Genomic DNA, 22,907 nt, shown 5'->3' with positions numbered 1-22,907 from the left:
GGGGGCTTTAGGTGCCCTATATAAGAAAAAGCCCCCAAAATCAGGACTGTCCCTATAAAATCGGGACATCTGATCACCCTAGGCAGACTAGATGATCTAATGGTCCCTGCTGACTTTAGAATCTCCTAATCTACCCTGTCTGTCAGCAGATTTTTCAGAGCTGAACTCATCAGGGCTGCTAATGGTTCTATCATTTTGTAAATCTGCTCCATTTGTGAATCAGCGTAGCTGCAGTGGAGGATCTAGTTCACAGGTTTTACTATAGAGATAAGGTGAGTGAGGTAATCTCTTTTATTGGACCAACTTCTGTTGGTGAGAGAAAGAGAGGGAAGCTTTCGAGCTTACACAGAGCTCTCCTTCAGGTGTGGGAAACACAGAGTGTCACAGCTAAATACAAGGTAGAACAGATGGTTTAGCATAAGGAGTTACCACTATTTCAAGGGAGCATTCAAGGTGATGTGGCCCTTTAACATCTCTCCAGTTATAGGGGCAAAGAAGATGAGGGGGCGGGGGCTTAATGGGTTATAGATTGTTATAATAAGCCATAAATCCAGTGTCTCTATTCAGTCCATACTACTCTCACTTTGCTAAACACTAAAAATCCTGCTACCAATCCAGCTACAACTGTGCATGCAGGATTTACGCTGCCATGAAGAGCTGTGTGAGGTGCATTTTCTGATCTGTTTATGTTCTGAGGCAGAGAAAAATGATTACTCCTACCTCAGCTACATGGCTACCCAGAGCTTTATCAGCTATACAATTATCCAGCCTCTTTTGCATGAATTAGAGTCAGAGACAAGCTTCCCACAAAATGCTCATTGCCTTCTAGAGGCTATTATTTCAGCAAACTTCACCCATGGTTGTTCCGATTTGGGCGGTGCTTATAATCCATTTGAAAAGCACCTGAGAGTCTAATCTTTGCAGTCAGGTGTGATCAGAGTGTGTCTGACTCTGTGCATACAGTCAGGACAGAGTGTAGCAGAAGCTGACAGCGTTCGGGCTTTTTTATACAGTGCCTGCCAATGAGGGCAGCAGCATGAAATCTGTACTGGAGACAGTAATGAACCCTTCTGGGGTTTGGCCGCATGGAGCTGTCGCCCAGATTTTTCACCTGACGGCCGTGGTGTGCCTCGTCTGTGTGGTTCTGAAAGCAGTCCAGCTGTATTGGAGGAAGCAGAAACTGCTCAAAATCTTTAAAAGTTTCCCAGGACCTCCCACCCACTGGCTGTATGGCCACCTTAAAATGGTAAAGTAGCAACTGGGACTGTAGTGTGTGTGTTCACCGTGAAATGGTAAAGTAGTAACTGGGACTGTAGTGTGTGTGTGTGTGTGTGTGTGTGTGTGTCCACCTTGAAATGGTAAAGTAGTAACTGGGACTGTAGTGTGTGTGTGTGTGTGTGTCCACCTTGAAATGGTAAAGTAGCAACTGGGACTGTAGAGTGTGTGTGTGTGTGTGTGTGTGTGTGTGTGTGTCCACCTTGAAATGGTAAAGTAGCAACTGGGACTGTAGAGTGTGTGTGTGTGTGTGTGTGTGTGTGTGTCCACCTTAAAATGGTAAAGTAGCAACTGGGACCGTAGTGTGTGTGTGCGTGCGCGCATGTGTCTTCCTTGTTTCCATAAGCAAGCAGTTTCTTTACTTTCCTCTACCCTCCCACTAATAGGAGTTTATTGCATTATGGTCATGTTTGCTAAGGAGAGGTCACAGGCTCTCTGTGGTTAAGGCAGAGACTTGTTTCCTCCTATTAAACCTTCCAGAAAAGGCCAGTTCAGATTCTGCATGCATGGTCTGCAGCCCATAGAGAGATTTTCACTCTCTTTTGAGTTTCCAGCACACGGCTCAGAACAAAGAGAGGTGTCTGGCAATGTTTTGAAAATTCTCCCAAGCCATAAGAACAGCTTGTCCTGGGCCACTTCAGATGAGGTTGGTCTGAAAGACCTCAGTGAGTTCTAGGTCCTGTAAGGTAGGAAAATGCACATCTGTGAAGTTTTTCATGGGTGCATTCGGAACATCAGCATATCCCATCAAGCTCTTTGGGAAACAGACAGGAAGGCAAAACAATGACTGGAGATATGACACCTCCCAGCAGTGCTTAATTTGTAATGAAAGAGCTGCCAGGGCTCAAGCAATTTTTTTACATTCATAACCGATGCAGCAGGCCCAGAGGTGCCAGGGCTATGAACTGCTAAGCCTAGAGGTGCTGGGGCTTAGCCCTGGCACAAATTAAGCACTGCCATCCAGTACACACTTCTGGGTGGCTGAGAGACAATGCCTGAGCTGGGGGTGTCTTGAGGAAGTTAAGGCTTCCATCACAGGATGGCAAGCCTTTAGGTAGGATAGACATGCAAATAGTTGGTGTTGGTCCTGCTTTGAGCAGGGGGTTGGACTAGATGACCTCCTGAGGTCCCTCCCAACCCTGATATTCTATGATTCTATAGACTATTGTTTTAAAATCCTGTCCGTGTTATGCTATGCTTCATTCCTGCTGTTAACATTAAACTATACTTTGGTTTAAGCAGGCTGTCTGGTCACTAGCTCTCAAAGGGAAGAACTTGCGCTTGCCAAAACCAATGGGGTCTGCATGGCTGATCCACAGGGTGCTGTAGCCTAGAATCCAATTTAAGAGTGGGAGGACTGTTGGAATTCACTTTTGGGAGCGAGGAGACCGGTTGAAGGAGGGATTCCTTAAGCAATGCTTAACTGTGTGGGCTAGTTCTTATGGTTCCCCCTGGCCTTGTCCTTATTCATCCATCTCTACTGGCCTTTCTAATGCACAGGGGGGACCTCTGCACTTGGAATGACTTGAAAAGCTTGTGCAATGGCATCTTTACAAAAATACATACATGCAGTCCTGCCACGGCCCGCTAGCTATTGTCTCATCTGACTTATCCAGTCCCCTGACTGTAGCACGGCTCTTCCCCATTCTGAGTGTGCTGCTAAAGATCTGTCTTGAACTACATCTCCCTTTAACTAACAATGCAGCTTCAACAAGAGGAAAACCTAGACAACCCCCACGCAAGTTGTCAGTCACAGCTAGGTCTGTGCTTAAATCCCAGGTGCTGGTGTAAATGGGCATTGCTTCAGTGCCTTCAATAGGGCTTTTCCGATGTCCTTCAGCTGAGGATCTGGCCCTGAATGCTCATTTGAGCTAGATTCTAGATGTGCTACATGGGAGAACTCAGGCGGAAAGCTCAAAGGCCCAGGACAGACTCGGCCAGGTGTTCTGTGGGGATGGGATGAGGAAACACAATGGGAGGGGGAGGTAAGGTCCAGATGGGGATCTGAAGGCAGAACAGGGAGAAAGGGGATGGGTTGAAAGAGGAATTACTTAAATAATCTATACTTAAATAATTACTTAAATATTACTTAAATAATCTAAAAGTCTTAAATAAATAATAATTACTTAAATAATCTAAAAGTCTGGGCTAATTCTTATGGTTCCCCCTGGCCTTACCCATATTCACCCACCTTGATCTGCCTTTCTAACGAACAGAGGACCTCTGCACTTTGGGTGATGTTAAAAGCCTAGTCAGTAGCATTACGAAAATGTAGATGTGTACGTGTTCTTGGCCTATTAACTATTGTCTTATCTAACTAATCAACTCCCTGGACTGTTCCCCATTCAGATAGTGCTGCTAAATATCTGTCATGAACTACACCTACCTTTAATTTACAACACAGCTTCAACAAGAGGATGAACTAGACAACACAGCGTCCTGGGCAGAACAATACCCACAATGTCACCACATCTGGTTTGGCGGTTTCCTAGCATTCTTGTGCATCAACCACCCTGAATATGCTAAGGCGGTATACAGCAGAGGAGGTAAAGACACTGCGTCTTGTGATGTCCTGTCCCTCTAAATGTTTGAGCACTCCCCTCTTCCCAGTGCTATGCCTCACTTTCTTGTTAGTTTCAGTTATTCAGCCAGAACAATAAAGCAAGCGCAGCACAAAGCTGTTGTTTTTGTGGATACAGACTAACATGGCTACCCCCGATACACAGCACAAAGCAATGTTTCTAGCAGCTCCCTGTGTGTCTCTCTCTTTCTCTGCTGGGTCCAAAAATATAACACATCTTATATCTGAGTGATCGTGATATCATTCCACACTGCAAATGCCACTGAATGCTGTTATCTGTAAAGCAGAAGTCTCAGAAATGGATATTTACTTAAGGGTGAAGTGAAAAGCATCTATTCAAAGAAAATTCCGTTGTTTTAAGACGGAAACTGGTATATAGTGAAATCAGAGTATTTTGTGAGCATTTTGATCAACTGTTTTCAATATTCACACAGAAAATGATCACTCTCCATCTGAAGAGCAATTAATAAGTGCTGAAGTCCAAACAATGAGTGTGATTTACACCAGCTAAGCAGGTTCTGGTTCCTAATATACAGGACCTGCAAATATTTATGCCTGAAAATTTGTGGGTGGCAGAAGGTAGACCTATTTAGACTAGTCTGAAAATGCAGCCCTTAATATCCATTTCAATCTGTATTGCCCAAACTCCAGAAAGGTTGGCTCATTGGAAAATACCTGGAAAATGACAGCTTGTGTTCACTAGAGCTGTAGCCTCTTCCTCAGTGGGCCAAGCCTATTCAGCTAAAAGCACCATCACGCTTGAGTTATGGCTTTTACAGTGCAGACGGGACTTGAGATAGGGGCAACACTCAAGTTATAACTGGAGCTAACTCTACATTGAAGATAAAGCCCGAATTAAGTAATGGTATTAAACAATCTTCTGCAATTATTACACATAATGAGAATCAGGGGCTAAGGAGTCAATATTCCTAAAGGAAAGAGCAAGTCTGAGCAGGCACAAGCTGGAAAATGCAGACTGGGAGGTGATGTATTTATTGGAAGGGGTTTTAAGAATAACCAGCCCAATTTGGTTTCAGAGTAGCAGCCGTGTTAGTCTGTATCTGCAAAAAGAACAGGAGGACTTGTGACACCTTAGAGACTAACAAATTTATTTGAGCATAAGCTTTTGTGAGCTACCTCTCACTTCATCGGATGCATGCAGTGGAAAATACAGTGGGGAGATTTATATACACAGAGAACATGAAACAATGGGTGTTACCATACACACTGTAACGAGCGTGATCAGGTAAGGTGAGCTGTTACCAGCAATTTGGTCTTTCCCCAGTGCTCTGATGCTGGATAGATGGATGAATGAAGGAGAAGAGTATGCTCTAAATATAGAGAATTGTGGTCACCTTTTTTTTTTACTAAGGCTCCATTTATAAATAGTCAGTGATTAGAAAGAATGGGTGTATTAATAAATGGCTTGTCAATTGTTATGGAGGAGTCCAAGAGGTCAATAGGTTGCTTATAGCCATCTATTGTGCCTTTTTCTGATGTGGCTAAAACCCCCCTATAACACCACATATTACTCTGTTACGTGCTTACAATGTCTGTCAGACATTTATTAACCTTTAGAATCTATGAATGGAACCTTAATATAAAATGTAACAGTTTTCCTGTATGGAGATTGTCCTTCCCAATACACATTTTGCTACTAACGAAAGCATGATTAAAGCTTAGAAGTAATTCTAATAATTGTTTAACTAACATAGGATCAGATTTTGATGCCTTATTCACCATGTGTAGCACCTTATTCACCTTCTATATCATTTTAACCTAATATTATATTTATCTTCTCTTTTGAATTCTACAGACCCTAAGCCTCTTGTGACATACAATTTCCTGGTTCCCTGGATTGGTTTGTACTGTCATATTTCATTCTCATTTACTTCATGTAACAATATTGCTGGTGATATTCGTGAGGGAAGCAACACCATTTATTGTGCCACATAGATACAGAGCGATAGCATTTAATTGCTAACTCACAAAAAAGACAGTGACCGTAACTGGAAAGGTGTGAATGAAATGCAGGAAAGTGGGGAAATCAGAGTTCAGATTGAGAAATGGGGCGTAAGCTCCATCCCTTTACTCATGTCATTGTTGTAACTAGCTATTTCAGAGGTTTAATTCCGAGCACATTAGATACAATATTTTACACATGTGGTAAAACGTGACAAACATAAACAAGTATCAGATCAGCTTTGAGCCTTAACCTTGAATTTCCTTGTCTGGATTGAAATTAGACCTGGTTACACTTTTTTGTACATAAAGTTTTCTCCTCAAAAAATACGGCTTTGTTGAAACTGAAATTTGTGTGGAAAAATATCGATTCTGACACAAAAGTTCAGCTTTCAGCAGGAAATTTCTCAGTGAAAAATGTTCTGTTCTATCTTAAAATACCATTTTGTTTTGGTTGTTTTAGTTGAAACAAAACAACATTTTAAGTTTAAAAAAATTGAAAGCTTACATTTAATTTCAGAAAAGTTGATTCAAAATAAATTTTGGTTTGATTCCCACAGGAAAACTGAAAATTGTTGATTAAAAATTTTCAAACAAAGATTTTTCATTTGAAATTTCTCACAGGGGAAAAATATGGTTTTCCAAAAAGTTCTAAGTGAAATCAAGGATGTTTAATGATGTCACTCAGCAAAAGAAGTACTTCTTCACATAACACAGTGTCAACCTGTGGAACTCATTGCCAGGATAAGTTGTGAAGGCTAAAAAACTAACTGGGTTCAAAAAAGAAATAGATAAGTTCATGGAGCATAGGTCCATCAATGGCTAATAGCAAAGATGGTCAGGGATGCAACCCCATGCTCTGGGTGTCCCTCACTTCTGACTTCCAGAAGGCGAAAGTTGACAACATTATCATTGGATAATTGCTCTGTTCTGTTCATAGCCTCTGAAACACCTGGCGTTGACCACTGTTGGAAGATAGGATACTGGGCTAGATCAGTGGCTCTCAACCTTTCCAGACTACTTACCTCTTTCAGGAGTCTGATTTGTCCTGCATACCCCCAAGTTTCACCTGACTTAAAAACTACTTGCTTACAAAATCAGACATAAAAATACAAGTGTCACAGCACTTACTGAAAAATTGCTGACTTTCTCATTTTTACCATATAATTATAAAATACATCAATTGGAATATAAATATTGTACTTACATTTCAGTGTATAGTGTATAAAGCAGTATAAACAAGTCATTGTATGACATTTTAGTTTGTACTAACTCCATTAGTGCTTTTTATGTAGCCTGTTGTAAAACTAGGCAAATATCTAGATGAGTTGATGTGCCCCCTGGAAGACCTCTGCATACCCCTGGTTGAGAACCACTGGGCTAGATGGACCAGTGGTCTGACCCAGTATGGATGTTCTTATGTTCTAAAGAAAAACTCTCATCCTTCTCATGAATACACCGGATAGAACTGAGCAGATATTCATTCATATTACGGCTGGATTGTAATCATGCCACCTGAAATGATCAATTGCTTAGTAGGAAGTGATCTAACCAGCTCTTTTGCACTGTGCTCCTCCACAGGGCAAGGATTGTTGATCTTAAATGGGCCAAAGTGGTTCCAGCATCGGAGGCTGCTGACGCCAGGGTTTCACTATGATATTTTGAAACCTTATGTGACCATGATGGCAGATTCTGTCCGAGTGATGCTGGTAGGTACTGTCATGATTTCCTAGTGCTCCTTCCTGATTTAAGAACCTTTACCTAGTAGATGAGAAGGATGTAAAAACATTTAGAATGTTCTCCCCAGTGCATGCTGGGTCGGCTCCCAAAGCTGCAGCACTGTAGGACAGTGAGCAGAAGAGAGCCCATGCTAACCCACTGCACATCTCCACACAGTGACCTGTGATGACTTGGCAGACAATGAGCTCTGTTAAAGGTGCTCCTGCCATCTTCCAGCCTCCCATGCAGCCCAGGGTTTAATCTCAAGACTGTCAGTGAAACTGGCTCGACCATTAAAGATCACAGCCACCTGCCCACAGGCCCAATGTCCCCAGATGTAGGAGGTGGCCCAGACCCAACTGAATGTCTGTAACCAGGATTCTGTACTCCTAGGAAAATTTCTCCCTTCTCGTTACTCTCTTCCAATAGGATAAATGGGAACAGCTGATCACACAGGAGAAGTCGGTGGAGCTCTTTGAACATGTCAGCTTGATGACTCTCGACAGCATCATGAAATGTGCCTTCAGTTACCAGAGCAACTGCCAGACGGACAGGTCAGTACCAGGTGATGTCAAATCCTGATGAAATTTTCTTGTTGGCCTTAAGTGACTTTAAATTTAGTGCGGTGCAATTGTGTCCGAACTGGGAACTACACAGATGTGATAGAAGTAGTGGATGCATTAGCCTATTGATCTTCATGTCTCTAACACAGGGGAATATTGGGATCGGGGTGCTGGGACCGATTCAGCACCTCTTACAGCCTGCCTCAGGATCGAGAAGTGCTGGTGTCTTTTAAATGCAGAAGCTACTGGAGTATTGATGCCACCAGCTGATTTTTATGAGAATTAGGCGTTGTTTGGTGGAGGTGGTAACAAAAGTGAGACAGTTGTTGTTTAACTGAGACAAGGGGCATTCTTTCAAGGCAAACCAAGAAAGCTGTTTCATATACAGTCAATCATATTATACAGCTATTTAGATCTAAGAGTAGGTAAAATCATAATGAGTCTGATCTGGAGGTGGTGGAACTAGGGGTGCTGGAGGTGCTCCTGCACCCGCTGGCTTGAAGTGGTTTCCATTATATACAGGATTTACAGTTTGGTTCAAGGGCTCTCAACACCCCCACTATACAAACTGTTCCAGCACCCTTGGTCTGATTTTGCTCTGTTGAAGTTAGTGGGGGGTTGCTATGGAATTCAATGGGATCAAGATCAGCCCTAAGTTTTCACGTGACTAGTGACTTTTGGTTCCACAATCTCACAACCCAAAAGCCTGAACTGGGAAGGCACTGAGTGCCTGCCACTCCTATTCCAATAAAGGAGAGCTGAGGGCACTTGGCACCTCATAGAACTGGGCACGTAGTTATCAGATGCTTAGACTGCGGGTGCAAGGCCAGGCAAAAGTACGGCAAGCTCAAGACATTCAACTACAAACACTCAAGTTATCCCCCGGGAACACTGCTTTGCCTTGTGCAGGCTGGCCTGAATGCTTTGGAAGGAAAAGTCCATTCTCTGAGGCAGTCTACTGCATTACCGCCTGTTCACATTGCTGTCATGCTAGCTGAGCCTGGTCTTGTGCTAACCACACACTTACCATTGAAATCACCAATTTTGAAATCTTTGCAATCTCTCCCCCAGTACGCTCAAACTCACTGCCCAGTCTTTATCCATCTCTCCCTTGACTCTCTCTCTGTAGTGACAATTCATATATCCAGACAGTCATGGACCTCAGCTTGATGGTGCATCTGAGAATCCAGTCGCCCCCGTATCACAACCATCTCGTTTACTGGCTCAGTTCTCAAGGGCGTCAATTCCGCAAGGCCTGCAGATTAGCACATCACCATACAGGTATTTCCCAGTATCCTCTTCTCACCTCTCATTAAGGATTTGTGCCAGGCTTCAAGATAAACCCTAGTCTACACTACAGACTTATGTTGGTATAAGTACGTCACTCAGGGATGTGGAAAATCCACATCCCTGAGCAAGGTAGTTATACTGACCTAACTTGTGGTGTAGACAGCCCTAAGTCAACTGGCGGTCTTCTCCCATTGATATAGCTACCATCTTTCAGGGAGGTGGAGTACCTACACCAACAGGAGATGCTCTCATCAGCGTAGGGAGTTCAGGCAGCTCTGCTGTGGCCCTGATTCTTTACATCCCTCAGAAGCCACGCAGAGTGATCCACCTCATTTCAGAAATAATGAGAATCAAAGAATTCTGGCTCCTGGTATTTTGGGATCCATTGGGGTTCTGGGGAATCACAGTGCACACATTGCTCCAAATGGGATATAATTATTTTAATGTTTTCTTGATGCAGATAAAGTGATCAGAGAAAGAAAGGAGTCCCTTAAAGATGAGCGAGAGCTTGAAAAGATCCAGAGGAGGCGCCACCTGGACTTTCTGGACATCCTTCTAAGTGCTAACGTGAGTGTTGCAAGACCTGATCGGAGCCAAGTATGCGAGCATTTCCAGTAGCAGCACTGAGAGAGGCCTGGGCATTGTGGACAGCAGCTTCCAAACAATATATTTCCTTCAGGGAAAAGTTAAAATTGATTAGCCGGATTCATCAATGTTCAGAAGCATAGTTTTGACGCAAGGGATGGATTCTGCCCCGACTCTGTGGCTGCAGAGCGTGGCAATATACAGAGTCCTGTGTGCATAGTTCAAGCCACGCAAACACTGCAGCCTTGTTCATGTGCAGTCTGGGTTATAAACCACACTTAGTCCCATTAACATAAAGTGGAGTCACTGGCAAGACATAAGCAGACTCCTGTAGATCAAAAGAGTGATCGTTTTATAGAAATGATCATTTTAACGCAGCGATGATTGGATGGCAATGTAATCACGCAGAACTGTGCATACCATTTAAGCATAGCTTTGTGTTAGTCTGGGGAAGCTCCAGGAGCAGAGAGAAATTTCCGCCCGCTGCTGCACTGTGCATGGGGTACTAGTTAGTCCACTGCTACATCCCTTCTAAGGGATGCAAGAGATCTCCGGTGTTTCCCTTGGTGCATCATGCCCTTTCCATGGGCTAGTGAAGGGGGAGGGGACAGGTATGTCCCAGCTTCCTCCTTACTACTCACCATCCCTCCCAGAGGTTTCTTGTCCTCCAGAATGAGCAAGCAGGAAGCAGTATCTGCATTCGAGGGACAGCAAGGAATGCAGTTTTACCTGTCTGCGTCACAGGAGTTCATGCAGGGTTCCTTACATTTCTCCCCAACCTAACGGGAAGATCTGACCCACTGGGATTAATGCTCCAGGGTTTCCTTTCTAACGTGTTTGTCACTTAAGCTCTGAGCAGCAGGAAACCTCAGGTCTGTTTCCTGGGAAAGCCCATGAAACCCTGATAGAAGCTATGTGTTCTTAGGATGAAAACAGAGCTGGATTATCTGATGAAGACCTACGTGCCGAGGTGGACACGTTTATGTTTGAGGGTCACGATACCACGGCCAGTGGGATCTCCTGGCTCTTGTACTGCATGGCCCTGCACCCAGAGCACCAGCAGAGATGCAGGAAAGAGATCAAAGAGATTCTGGGAGACAGAAATACTGTTCAATGGTGAGAACTTATTTTCCTTTCAAGTGACCTCCCAAATAACTTTGAAACCCCTATCAGGTGATCAGTTTATTAACCCCAGTTGTCTCTCTCCTTACCCCTCAGTTCCCAACTGGGAAAGCTAGTTCTCCTGGACTGCAGGCAACCTTTTGTTCTGGGGTGAACCCACTTGAATGGAGGACCATCAAGTTTCATGATTCTTGATTTCTCCCAACACCTCCTGGGTGGCCCAGCCCAAGATGGAGGCCACAGTACAAACCAGAGGGCACGTGGCAGTTTATAGTCAAATTGGCATTCACAAAACAGAATGGCGTTTGCAGCTTGACGTGAGACATTTGTCCCATCTCTGCATAGAATATTGGTGAGACAGATTCTGGAATACTGCATCCAGTTCTGGTGTCCACATTTTAAAAAGGTCATTGAAAAGTTGGAAAGAGTGCTAAAAAGAGACACTGAAACGCTTCAAGGGCTGGTGAAAATGCCTTACAATAAGAGACTTAAAGAGCTCAATCTGTTTAGCTTATCAGAAAGAGGACTGAAAGGTCACTTGATTACAGTGTCTTTCATGGGGAGAAAATGCCAGGTCCTAAAGAGCTCTTTAATCTAGTGAGGAAAGACATAACAAAAGCCAGTGGCTAGAAGCTGAAGCCAGACATACTGCAATTAGAAAATGGACACATTTTTTAAAGTGAGGGTGATTGACCATTGGAACAAAGAATGAGAGGAAGTGGTGGAGTCTCTATCTCTTGATGTCTTCATGTCAAGATTGGATGTGTTTTTGAAGATATGCTGTAGTCAAATATAAGCTATTGGGAACAACTGGGCTCAGTTCAGAGGGATCTGGGTGAAATCTAATGGTCTGTGATATATAGGAGGTCAGACTCGATGATCTAATGGTCCCTTCTTGCCTTAAGACCTAAGAACTCTATATATTATAGATGGAGAGGTAGAGAAGGTTGCCTAAGTGTGTCCATTCTAACCACCCTTCCCCTTTCAGCTCCTTTTAAAGTAAGGGAGCCGGGCAGAGTACAGCTCCCCCTTCTCTTATAAAACCAGAGGGAGAACTCTCCCTCCTCTACTTGGCTTGCATAAACACTGCCTCCCCACAGCTCTCCCTCCTCCTTGGATGTCACAGTGAGAACTCCCATCTGCTTGTAATCTGCTAGACTTACTGGTTATAACATTCACCCTTCAGTTTTCTATTTTCCAGGTCACAGCTCTGCCTGCAGGTAAATCTCTGTAGAAAATATGAACAATATCTTTTTGGCCATTGTCAGTTGTCCCCAATCTCTGCTTCTGGTTCCTTTCAGGGATGACTTTGGGAAGATGATTTACACCACCATGTGCATCAAAGAGACTCTTCGTCTTTACCCTCCGGTACCTGGTGTAGCACGAGAACTCAGTGCACCTGTAACATTTGTTGATGGACGTACCTTACCAAAAGGTCTGCTTAGTCTATCTCCTCTTTAAATGCTAATTAGGCTGCTGTATGCCTGTACATCGATGGCAGTGATGCTCATGTCTCTCACTTGTATATTGCCTCTCATTCCAAAAGCATTCTATATACAGAAACTGAAAGGAGGAAAGGGAATTGTTCAGGGAGACATGGGGACTATTATTAGGAGTAATAGTGTGATACTTGATTTAGGCTAAATATCAAGAACATCCACTAACGCAAATTCAACTACCATCTCCGTGTGGATGATTCACAGATCTACCTCTCTACTCCAGACCTGTTTCCTTCTGTCCAAACAAAATCTCAGCCTGTCTCTGATTTCCCTTTGTGGATGTCTAGCCATCAGCTCAAGCTCAATATGGACAAAACAGAGCTCTTATTCTTCCCTCCAAAACCATCTTTGCTACCTCCTTTCTTGACCACCCTGTTACACATCACTGAGGCCCACAACTTCGGCATCATCTTTGACTCAGACTGGATGTGAGAACCTAGAGAGAGGTCCATGTCTAAGTCTCGCAGATTGTTTCTGTATAATGGCTCTAAAATCTGGACTTTCCTACCCAGCCACACAGCTAAAACTGTAGCCCATGCTCTCATTATCTCGCATGTCATGAACAAGACAATCTTGCCTCACTGATATGTATTCAGAATGCTGCTGCAAAGGTTATTTTCCTAACCTGTCACTCTGACCTTGTCATTCCCTCCACTGACTCCCTCTTCTCTATTGTATCAAACATAAGCTACTTGTCTTCACGTCATGAACTATCGCATTCCTCACCCCTACCTATCATCCCTTGTACAGTATCGAAAGGTCAACTCCCACCTCCAGCCTGCCCATGATGTCAGCCTCCATCACCCACTTGTTAAATTTTACAACAAGCATCTTCAGGTTTTCTCCCATGATGCCCCTCACACTTGGGAGGAACCATCATTAAAATTCTCCCTTTGCCATAAACCCTACAAAAAATTCACAACTGGCTGCTAATGTGCTGAGACCACTGCTGATGAATGTTACTTCTGTGAACTCCCCCAACAGTCTGTCTGATTCCATCTGTTGTCTCTTGTCTTATACTTATATTGTAAGTTCACTGGGGCAGGGCCTGTCTTTTTGTTCTGTGTTTGTACAGCACCTAGCACAATGGGGTCCTGGGCCATGGTTGGGGCTCCTCAACACTACAGATATACAAATAAATACCAAGAGTAAATTCCTAGTGGTGTGGTGTCAAGGTTCCTTCCCCACTCTGAACTCTAGGGTACAGATGTGGGGACCTGCATGAAAACCTCCTAAGCTTACTTTTACCAGCTTAGGTTAAAACTTCCCCAAGGTACAAATTAATTTTATCCTTTGCCCTTGGATTTCCACTGCCACCACCAAACTTTATCTGGGTTTACTGGGAAACGTAGTTTGGACACGTCTTTCCCCCCAAAATCCTCCCAACCCTTGCACCCCACTTCCTGGGGAAGGTTTGGTTAAAAAAAAAAACTCACCAATTTGCATAGGTGACCACAGACCCAAACCCTTGGATCTTAGAACAATGAAAAAGCATTCAGTTTTCTTTCAAGAAGACTTTTAATAGAAGTAAAGGAATCATCTCTGTAAAATCAGGATGGTAGATACCTTACAGGGTAATTAGATTCAAAACATAGAGAATCCCTCTAGGCAAAACCTTAAGTTACAAAAAAGACACACAGACAGAAATAGTCATTCTATTCAGCACAGTTCTTTTTTCAGCCATTTAAAGAAATCATAATCTAACACATACCTAGCTAGATTACTTACTAAAAGTTCTAAGACTCCATTCCTGTTCTATCCCCGGCAAGAGCAGCATATAGACAGACACAGACCCTTTGTTTTTCTCCCTCCTCCCAGTTTTTGAAAGTATCTTGTCTCCTCATTGGTCATTTTGGTCAGGTGCCAGCGAGGTTACCTTTAGTTTCTTAACCCTTTACAGGTGAGAGGATTTTTCCTCTGGCCAGGAGGGATTTTAAAGGGGTTTACCCTTCCCTTTATATTTATGACACGTGGTCTATAAGTTGTTCCACAATCTTCAAAGGTAAAAGGTGGAGGCCCAACATTGGACTCACTTAGAAGCAGATAAGACAAAGAGCAGGAGAACAAACCACAAGGAACAACCTTGCATTGATAAGGACATGGAGCACGTCCACCTCTAACATCTTTTGGGACTTCCTCCCCCACTCAACATTTCCCCTTCTCCTGACACTTACCTGAAGTGACTTTTTTCACCTTCTGTAAAAATTCTTTGACATTTTTGGCCAATTTTTGTTTTATTAGTCAGTAAAGGATGAGGTGGTCCCCTGATGAAACTCTGTTACTCAGTAAACACATGGGTGACAAATGAAAACAAAAGGATTTCAAAAGGAGATTTGTTACCAGTCTAGTTTTACAGTGTAGATGGACAGAACACTATAGTCTAGGACACATTTTTCCCGTCTTATGTTGATTTATTTCTCTCATTCTTAACAGGCTCCCTGGTTTCACTGAATATTTATGGTCTTCACAGAAACCCCACAGTCTGGCATAATCCAGAGGTACTTCTTTTTTTACAGTACTTGAGACTGATAAGATATTTTTGGATATGGTATATCTATTCCTTGTGCATACTCACTTGTCAGATCAACGAGAAGTTCCTATGTGCACAGGAAGCAGCAAGCAGGCCTTTTTCTTGGGTAGATGACCATTTTTCACTAGAAGTATGTAGATAACATAGTATTCATGCTGTACGAGGTCCCCAGTTAACTATAGATTGTAGGGGATATGTGAAGACCTTTGGATAATGGGAGATCCAGACAAAACTAAATTTTGTTTCTATGTGAATTTTTAATTAAAGGTGAAGAGAGAACCAGTTTCACCCATGCATTGGGCCAAACCCTAAAGCTGACATAATACATTTCATTGCCCTGATTCCTCCCATATTTGTTTGGGCCCACACCCACCCATCTTCATTTTGGGAAGTTTGTAGATCTCTCAAGGATCTTCTGGATGGGGCCATTTCTCTGCTGTAAGCTGGGAGCCATATACTAATACAAGGTGTTAGCTATGGAGAGAGATTGTGATGGAAATTGTATCCCTTTTCCCCTCCCAAACCATTGGTACACATTGCCCTGTCATTAAGATAAGGCCATTTACTTGACTTTAGTGGGCTTGTGCAGGGGTAACTGAGAGTGGAATCCGGCCCGTACTAGCTAAGCTCGGTTGCCACACTAAGCAACAGTTCCATAACTGCGTGTCTTTACTATTCTTTGCAGGTCTTCGACCCTTTGAGATTCTCACCAGAGAACTCAGCTAGACGCCATTCCTATGCTTTTCTGCCTTTTGCAGCTGGACCCAGGTGGAGTATATTTAATTGTATATGTCGCTTTAGTTAAATAAAATCCTCTTCCCTGGACACTGATGAATCACTCCCTCTTTGGGATGACATTCCAGTTCTCATGAAGTCAGTGGGAGTTTTGCCATTGACTTCAAGGGGAATAGAATTTCACCTTTTGTCTTTGCCATGTGCCATGTCAGAGTGCTCTTGTCTTACACATGCTCTCCAAGTATTCAATAGTGTGTGCTTAAAATGAAAGTTGGGACTGAAGCAAAACTCCAAATCCAAACATCCCCAACCTCTGGAAATTCTTGGACCTGGATCCAAATGCTACAACTCAGGCTTATGTCTGTTTAAATCCACAGCATGTCAGAACAATACTTCCATACCACCTTCAGTGTGGTCCCCTATACATGGTCTGACCTTGAACTCATCTGCAAGGCCCCTGCTTCTCTCTACTGTTATGTCCCTCTTAAAATCCCACTTTTTCTGTGCTACCTATAGGGAACCTTGTTGATTGTTATAGAAAATTCTTTTATTATTTTCCTGCCCTGGCCTCTGTCTGCTTGTTTGTCCCTATACTGTCAACTCTTTGGAGGAAGGGACTGTCCTTTGTTGTCTATCTTACCAAGTGTCTAGCACATTGTAGGCTCTATTGCACAATAATGGAAGTCCATCCTGTACTTAGGATGGAAGAATCCAATGCACCGCTACAGACTAGGGACCGAATGGCTAGGCAGCAGTTCTGCAGAAAAGGATCTAGGGGTGACAGTGGACGAGAAGCTGGATATGAGTCAACAGTGTGCCCTTGTTGCCAAGAAGGCCAATGGCATTTTGGGATGTATAAGTAGGGGCATAGCGAGCAGATCGAGGGACGTGATCGTTCCCCTCTATTCGACACTGGTGAGGCCTCATCTGGAGTACTGTGTCCAGTTTTGGGCCCCACACTACAAGAAGGATGTGGATAAATTGGAGAGAGTCCAGCGAAGGGCAACAAAAATGATTAGGGGTCTAGAGCACATGACTTATGAAGAGAGGCTGAGGGAGCTGGGATTGTTTAGTCTGCAGAAGAGAAGAATGAGGGGGGATTTGATAGCTGCTTTCAACTACCTGAAAGGGGGTTCCAAAGAGGATGGCTCTAGACTGTTCTCAATGGTAGCAGATGACAGAACGAGGAGTAATGGTCTCAAGTTGCAATGGGGGAGGTTTAGATTGGATATTAGGAAAAACTTTTTCACTAAGAGGGTGGTGAAACACTGGAATGCGTTACCTAGGGAGGTGGTAGAATCTCCTTCCTTAGAGGTTTTTAAGGTCAGGCTTGACAAAGCCCTGGCTGGGATGATTTAACTGGGAATTGGTCCTGCTTCAAGCAGGGGGTTGGACTAGATGACCTTCTGGGGTCCCTTCCAACCCTGATATTCTATGATTCTATGATTCTATGATAATATTAGTGGACAGGGGCACTGGACTGTAAGTCTGGAGACTTGGGATCTATGCCTGGCTTACCCACGGATGTGCTGTGGGACCTTGGGCAAGCCAGTCTACTCTGGTCCCGGTCTATAAAATACACATATTGTGAGGATAAATTCCATTAAAGATTGCAAGTTGCTCAGCTATTACTACTAAGGACAAAACAGGTAAGAAAATATTGCAATATAATGTTCCTACTTGATTCAGATTGATCTAGATTGCTTACTAATCTGGGTGCAAGCAAATAATATAGTTTTAATATGGCTAAATGTAAATGTCTGCATCTGGGAACAGAGAATGTAGGCCATACTTACAGAGTGGTGGACTCCATGCTGGGAAGCTGTGACTCTGAAAAAGATTTAGGGGCCAGGTGGATAATCAGCTGAACATAAGCTTCCAGTGTGATGCTCTGGCCTAAAAGGGGTGCATAAACTGGGGGATCTTGAGCAGGGGTAGAGAAATTATTTGACCTCTCTGTGTGGCACGGTTGCAACCACCACTGGAACACTGTGTCCAGTTCTGATGCCCACCATTCAAGAAGGATGTTTATAAATTGGAGAGAGTTCAGAGAAGAGCTACAGGAATGATTAAAGGATTAGAAAAACTGCCTTATAGTGATAGACTCAAGGAACTCAATGTATTTAACTTAATAAAGAGAAAATTAAATGGTGATTTGATCACAGTTTTTAAATACCTACATGGGTAACAAATATTTAATAATGGGCTCTTTAATCTAGCAAAGAAAATTTCACATGCGCCAATGGCTGGAAGTTGAAGCTAGACAAATCCAGACTGAAAATAGGTCGTACTTTTTTAATGGTGCGAGCAAGTGGCCATTGGAAAAATTTACCAAGGATCGTGGTGGATTCTCCAGCACCAACAATTTTTCAGTCAAGATTAGATGTTTTTCTAAAAGTTCTGCTCTAGGAATTGTTTTGAGGAAGTTATATGACTTGTGTTAGATAAGAGGTCAGACTAGATGATTGCAATGGTCCCTTCTGGCCTTAGAATATATGAAACAAAGGGGTTAGTGCTACTATGTCATCCTGTCCAAATGGAGAAAATCCCAGCAAGAGAAAACCCATCCTGCTTGCTCTCAAATCAACATCCAGTTTCTAAGGACAGCACTACCATTTCCCACATTTCAGTAGTACCCAACACAGTATCAGCTCGTACTCCGTTCTTGAAATGCATGAGCATAAGGGATACTGTTAGAAATACGAGCAGTATTTCCAACCCCAAAGATTCAGAAATCATGAATCAGACCCATACCACTACGAGATGGGCTCAAAACTCATGAGGTTTTTTTTATTTTTCAGATTATAGTGTGGTTTTTGGTCTGTCTTTTGATGTGTGAACCCCAGTGTTTGTATGACAATTAGTGAGGCCAACGCTCCCAGGTTTATTAAGGAGATATTGGTCTCTGCTGCAGTTGTTCCTACTTAGACATCTACCCATCCCCCTGCCAAGCAATCAATTCTTCCCCCCACTCCACTGCCTCCTTAAATCTTGCCTCCACATCAATTCTGTCCATTCCCAGCCTCCCTTCTGCTCCTCCTGCAGCTTCAGTTCCTCAACCTCCTCTCCCAGGCCTGGAAGGGCTGCAGCAAGGTCCCCTCTCCCTTGTCAGGGCTGGGAGTTGCAGGCAGGGAGAGAGGATGGGAGGAGCCATCCCTGTTGTTCGCAGGCAGGAAACGGGAGATCAGCCCTGAGCTGCCGGGCTTTTTCTGCTCATCCAGTGAAAACAATGTCAGCTACTAAGAAGAGTGTTCTGCCTTCTTCCTGCAGCTGATCTGATTGGCTGCTCTTCCCCAAGAAGTGGGGCAGTGGGGAGAGCAGCCAATCAGAGGCTTCTCCCCACCCCCCAGGGGGAGCTGAAATTCACTAGAGGGCTTAAGATTCTGGCATTACCGGACTCTAGTCCAAGCCAAACTCGTGTGACTTGTGAAGAACTACCAACCCTGTAGCTATTCTTCACTATGGAGAAAGGAGGTGGCAGCTTTCCTGCTGTATTCACAGCAGAACTGTACATGTAATTGTCACCCGTGTCTAGAATCCTCTTCCCTGACTAATGCCCACAACAAAAGAACAAACCTTTTGTTTAATTACAAATCAGCCAAGAGAAATACCGTTAGGTGCTGCTAATTGCGCTCTCCAGTTCCACCACAGGGACCAGATTCTCAGCCAGTATAGATGGCATAGTTTAATCAACTTCACTGTATCTATGCTGATTCCCATCAGCCCTTTGCCTGTGTTTGTTTCTGATAAACTACCAGTAGAGCTGGTGAGGAATTTTCCATTAGAATAATTTCCTGACGGTAGAGGCAATTTCTTCAGAATTGAAATTTTCCTTTGGAACATCTAAACAAATGCTCCCCAGTCTCCTCACACGGCCTGCTTGGCTTACAGGAGCTTTCATTTAGATATTCCTCAAAATTTTCCAACAAAAATTGGAAAATTTCTTGAGGAAAATTTCATTGTTGCGAAGACTGCATTTTCGGTTGGAAAATCATTCCAGTGGAAAAATCCCAACCAGCTTCACTGCTTAGTTTATCCAAAACAAATACAGGTAGAGAGCTGATGCTTAGCCAATCTAAATCCACATAGGAAAGTTGATGGCTCTTTGCCACTTTAAACTGGCTTAGCACCTGGTCTTTATACTGTGACCGGAGAGAGCAAAGTGCAGCATTTAGTATTTTTCTTGCCTGACATAATGAAATAAAACAGGCATGTTCTTGGGCTGCAGGCATTAGCTGGGGAAGATGTTTAACACCAGATGACATCTATGTTTACAGCTCTGCTGCCATCTCTTTTCTACTTGGTGAAGAAAGGGCAGCCGCTAGTCACTTCTCTGCTCCACAGTCTACTCAGGGAACTGGGGGTTGGAGGCTGGTCGGCTCCCCAAGCTGTCACATCCCCAGGCTTATTTGAGATGAAAAAAATTACAAAAAGGTGACATTTTCTCGTGGAAAGGAATTTCCATTTTCCAGCCATTTCTACTAACCCATCAAGTGGGCTCAGTTTGATGCTCAATAGAAGTGAATCCCGTTAACTATTTCTGTGGCCGCCTCTTGTGCTCTGCTTACTATGTTAAGTGGCTTTGGTAATTTTAGTGATGAAATATTTGTCGCTTCTCTCTGCTCAGGAACTGCATCGGGCAGCAGTTTGCCATGAACGAGATGAAGGTGGCTCTTGCACTGACTCTGCTGCGCTTTGAACTCTCCCCTGACCCAGCCAAGCCTCCCATCAAAATACCTCAGATCGTCCTGCGCTCCAAGAACGGGATTCACCTGCACCTGAAGAAACTTCAGTGACACTTAAATCATGTATGTGACAATCATGTGTGACACTTAAATCATGTGGGACATGTGTGTGATACATGACAGGGTTGAATCTACATTTGGTTGAATAACTAGAGCTGGGTGGGAACTGAAATTCCCTTTCGCGGGAAATTCTGTGATTTCAAAAGGTTTTCGTTCAGAATTGCAATGGAAACAACAGAATTTCAAAATTTCCCACAAAATGAATTTTAAAAAAAGTCATTTCAATAAAATTTTAAAAATTGTTCTGAGATTATCAAAACTTTTTGTTCTGCTTTTGACTTTTAAATAAAACGCAAAACGAAAAGTCGTTCTGAAATAAACAAATCTAATCCTGTACCAGTGTAAAAAAACATTGATCGATTTTTTTTTTCAAAACAAATTCTGTCAAATGCAACAATTTCTGTCAAAATTTTCACAGTTGGTTCTAGTCAAAACAAAGGCTGTGTTTTATCTCTGCAGACGTAGCCCTGCTAACCCTCCTTTGTGATTAACTAAAAAAATATTCAGGGGTGGGGAAGGCCGTGGAGATGCAGCTGGGTATTTTTATTGACCATAATAGTTTAGCAAGGGCTCAGCGTTGTATAGAAGAGAGCAAGGACAGCATCCCAGCTCTGAGAGACTTGCAGTGGGGCCAGATTCTGAAACAAGGGGTGAAGGAGGGACAGGAGAGAATAAGGAGACTTCTTCTCCCTCTCTCCTTATTTTTGACAGATTTCCAGCCCTTGTGCAGGGACCACTTCCTCTGAGGGAGCGAGACTAGTAGGTAGGGAGTTGTACTGGTGTACTCCAGAAAGGTTATTGCAGTAAGTCCACCAAGGGATGGGAGTGGTCTGCAATTCCTGCTGGAGTAGTGTGCTTCCACACTACCCCCGAGGGTGATGCTATGCTTAACAGGAAGAAGCCCTACCTAGCGGTAATGATAATTATTGTTTATTTACATGAGTGCCTAGAAGCCCCAATCATGGAGGTGAGGGATGTGATTTTCACTGCTGGTGTTATACCAGTAAAAGCCTCTAATGTGGATGCATTGACGCCGTTATTAAAGTGCCTTATACCCGTATAGTTATTCCCTTCCCATACAAAAATAGCTACACGGGTATAGAGCACATTTATACCCATATAGCTGCATCCACACAAGGGAAGGGAGTTGTCCCACTTTAACTGTAGTGGCATAGTCAAAGTGGTACAAGTTTCGACCGTACACTGTAGAGCAAAATTGTGTGTGGCAGAACAAGCATCCCAATGACCCAGCAAGCAATTTAATCAGTGTTTGTAAGGATTAAATTCAAGTGTAACCCCTTTTCTCAACTTGTTTGTAACTAAATTATCTTGAGATTTCACAGCTGTGTCAGTGATGTATAAATTAAATAGCATTAAAAAATATCTTCATGCCAACTTATTAGCACATTCGGCTTCCAAATATAAATGTATCAGGATTCATGCTCTCAGATCCCCTTCTCTCATCCCGTGGCGGATTGTGTCTCTTGCTGTGGCCTTATGCAATGTCCTCATCCCTCTAATGCCTGGAGAGCCAAATAGAGATTGGAGCTCCATTGTGCCAGGCACCATGGAAACACATGGTGAGAGACAGTCCCTGTCCGGATGAATCTAAATAGACAAGACAGACAAAGGATGGGGCGAGAAACAGAGGGGAAGTGACTTGCCCAAGGTCATGCAGTCAGTCAGTAGCAGAGCTGGGAGTAGAACCCAAGTCTCCCAATGTAGTGTCCTAGCCACTAGACAACACTGCCACCCCAACAAGGAACTCTGCTGATTGTCAGGGTATGACTCTTTGAGAAATCTGTATGATTTGTGGATTCAGTGTGAGATTATGAACTCTGTGCATATCTTTAGCAAGCAGAAAACTCCATTTTGAATGTGGGGGCTTTAAGTGCTGTCTTCTCTGTTCCCTCTTTACCTCCAGGTTGAACTGAAATTCTGACAGGGCTGACAATGGGGGGTCACTAATTCAGGATGGTCCTCTAGTCAAATACAAACATATTAAACAATAGTCTAGATCTCAACCAGGAAAACTGGTTTGTCAGAACAGAAGATGTCTGGCAATGAAGTTGCCTAGTAGAGGTCTATCATTTGTTAAGGCTATTCTAGGAGTCACTTGACCAAGGGCCTGAAAGGTTATAAAAGGACTCACAGCGGGATGACTGAGAGCCCAGAGGAGTTTTGGGCAGGAGAGAGGATGGAGTGGCCAAGGGCAGAATAGGAGGTCTGTGTGGAGAAGGC

General features: G+C 43.4%; 1 protein-coding gene across 2 annotated transcripts; it reads left to right on the top strand.

The window, feature by feature from the left end:
- The first annotated feature begins 921 nt into the window (after positions 1 to 921).
- On the top strand, positions 922 to 22,054 carry LOC141992550 (cytochrome P450 4B1-like). Of its 2 annotated transcripts, none has more exons than XM_074961787.1 (12): positions 922 to 1,246; positions 3,680 to 3,821; positions 5,673 to 5,717; positions 7,400 to 7,527; positions 7,967 to 8,091; positions 9,230 to 9,381; positions 9,851 to 9,957; positions 10,901 to 11,091; positions 12,399 to 12,532; positions 15,030 to 15,094; positions 15,812 to 15,894; positions 20,489 to 22,054. In XM_074961787.1, the coding sequence occupies exons 1-12, from the start codon at positions 1,037 to 1,039 to the stop codon at positions 20,655 to 20,657; spliced, it is 1,551 nt and encodes a 516-aa protein (XP_074817888.1). In that variant the 5' UTR covers positions 922 to 1,036; the 3' UTR covers positions 20,658 to 22,054. The 2 variants fall into 2 exon arrangements, with proteins under 2 accessions (XP_074817888.1, XP_074817889.1); XM_074961788.1 differs by lacking the exon at positions 922 to 1,246 and adding an exon at positions 1,548 to 1,554 and having other exon boundaries at positions 20,489 to 22,053.
- The last annotated feature ends 853 nt before the right edge of the window (positions 22,055 to 22,907 follow it).

This window comes from Natator depressus, chromosome 8 (genome assembly GCF_965152275.1).
Source record: "Natator depressus isolate rNatDep1 chromosome 8, rNatDep2.hap1, whole genome shotgun sequence".
Taxonomy (NCBI): Eukaryota; Metazoa; Chordata; order Testudines; family Cheloniidae; genus Natator; species Natator depressus.
This window is presented reverse-complemented; position numbering and strand designations above follow the sequence as displayed.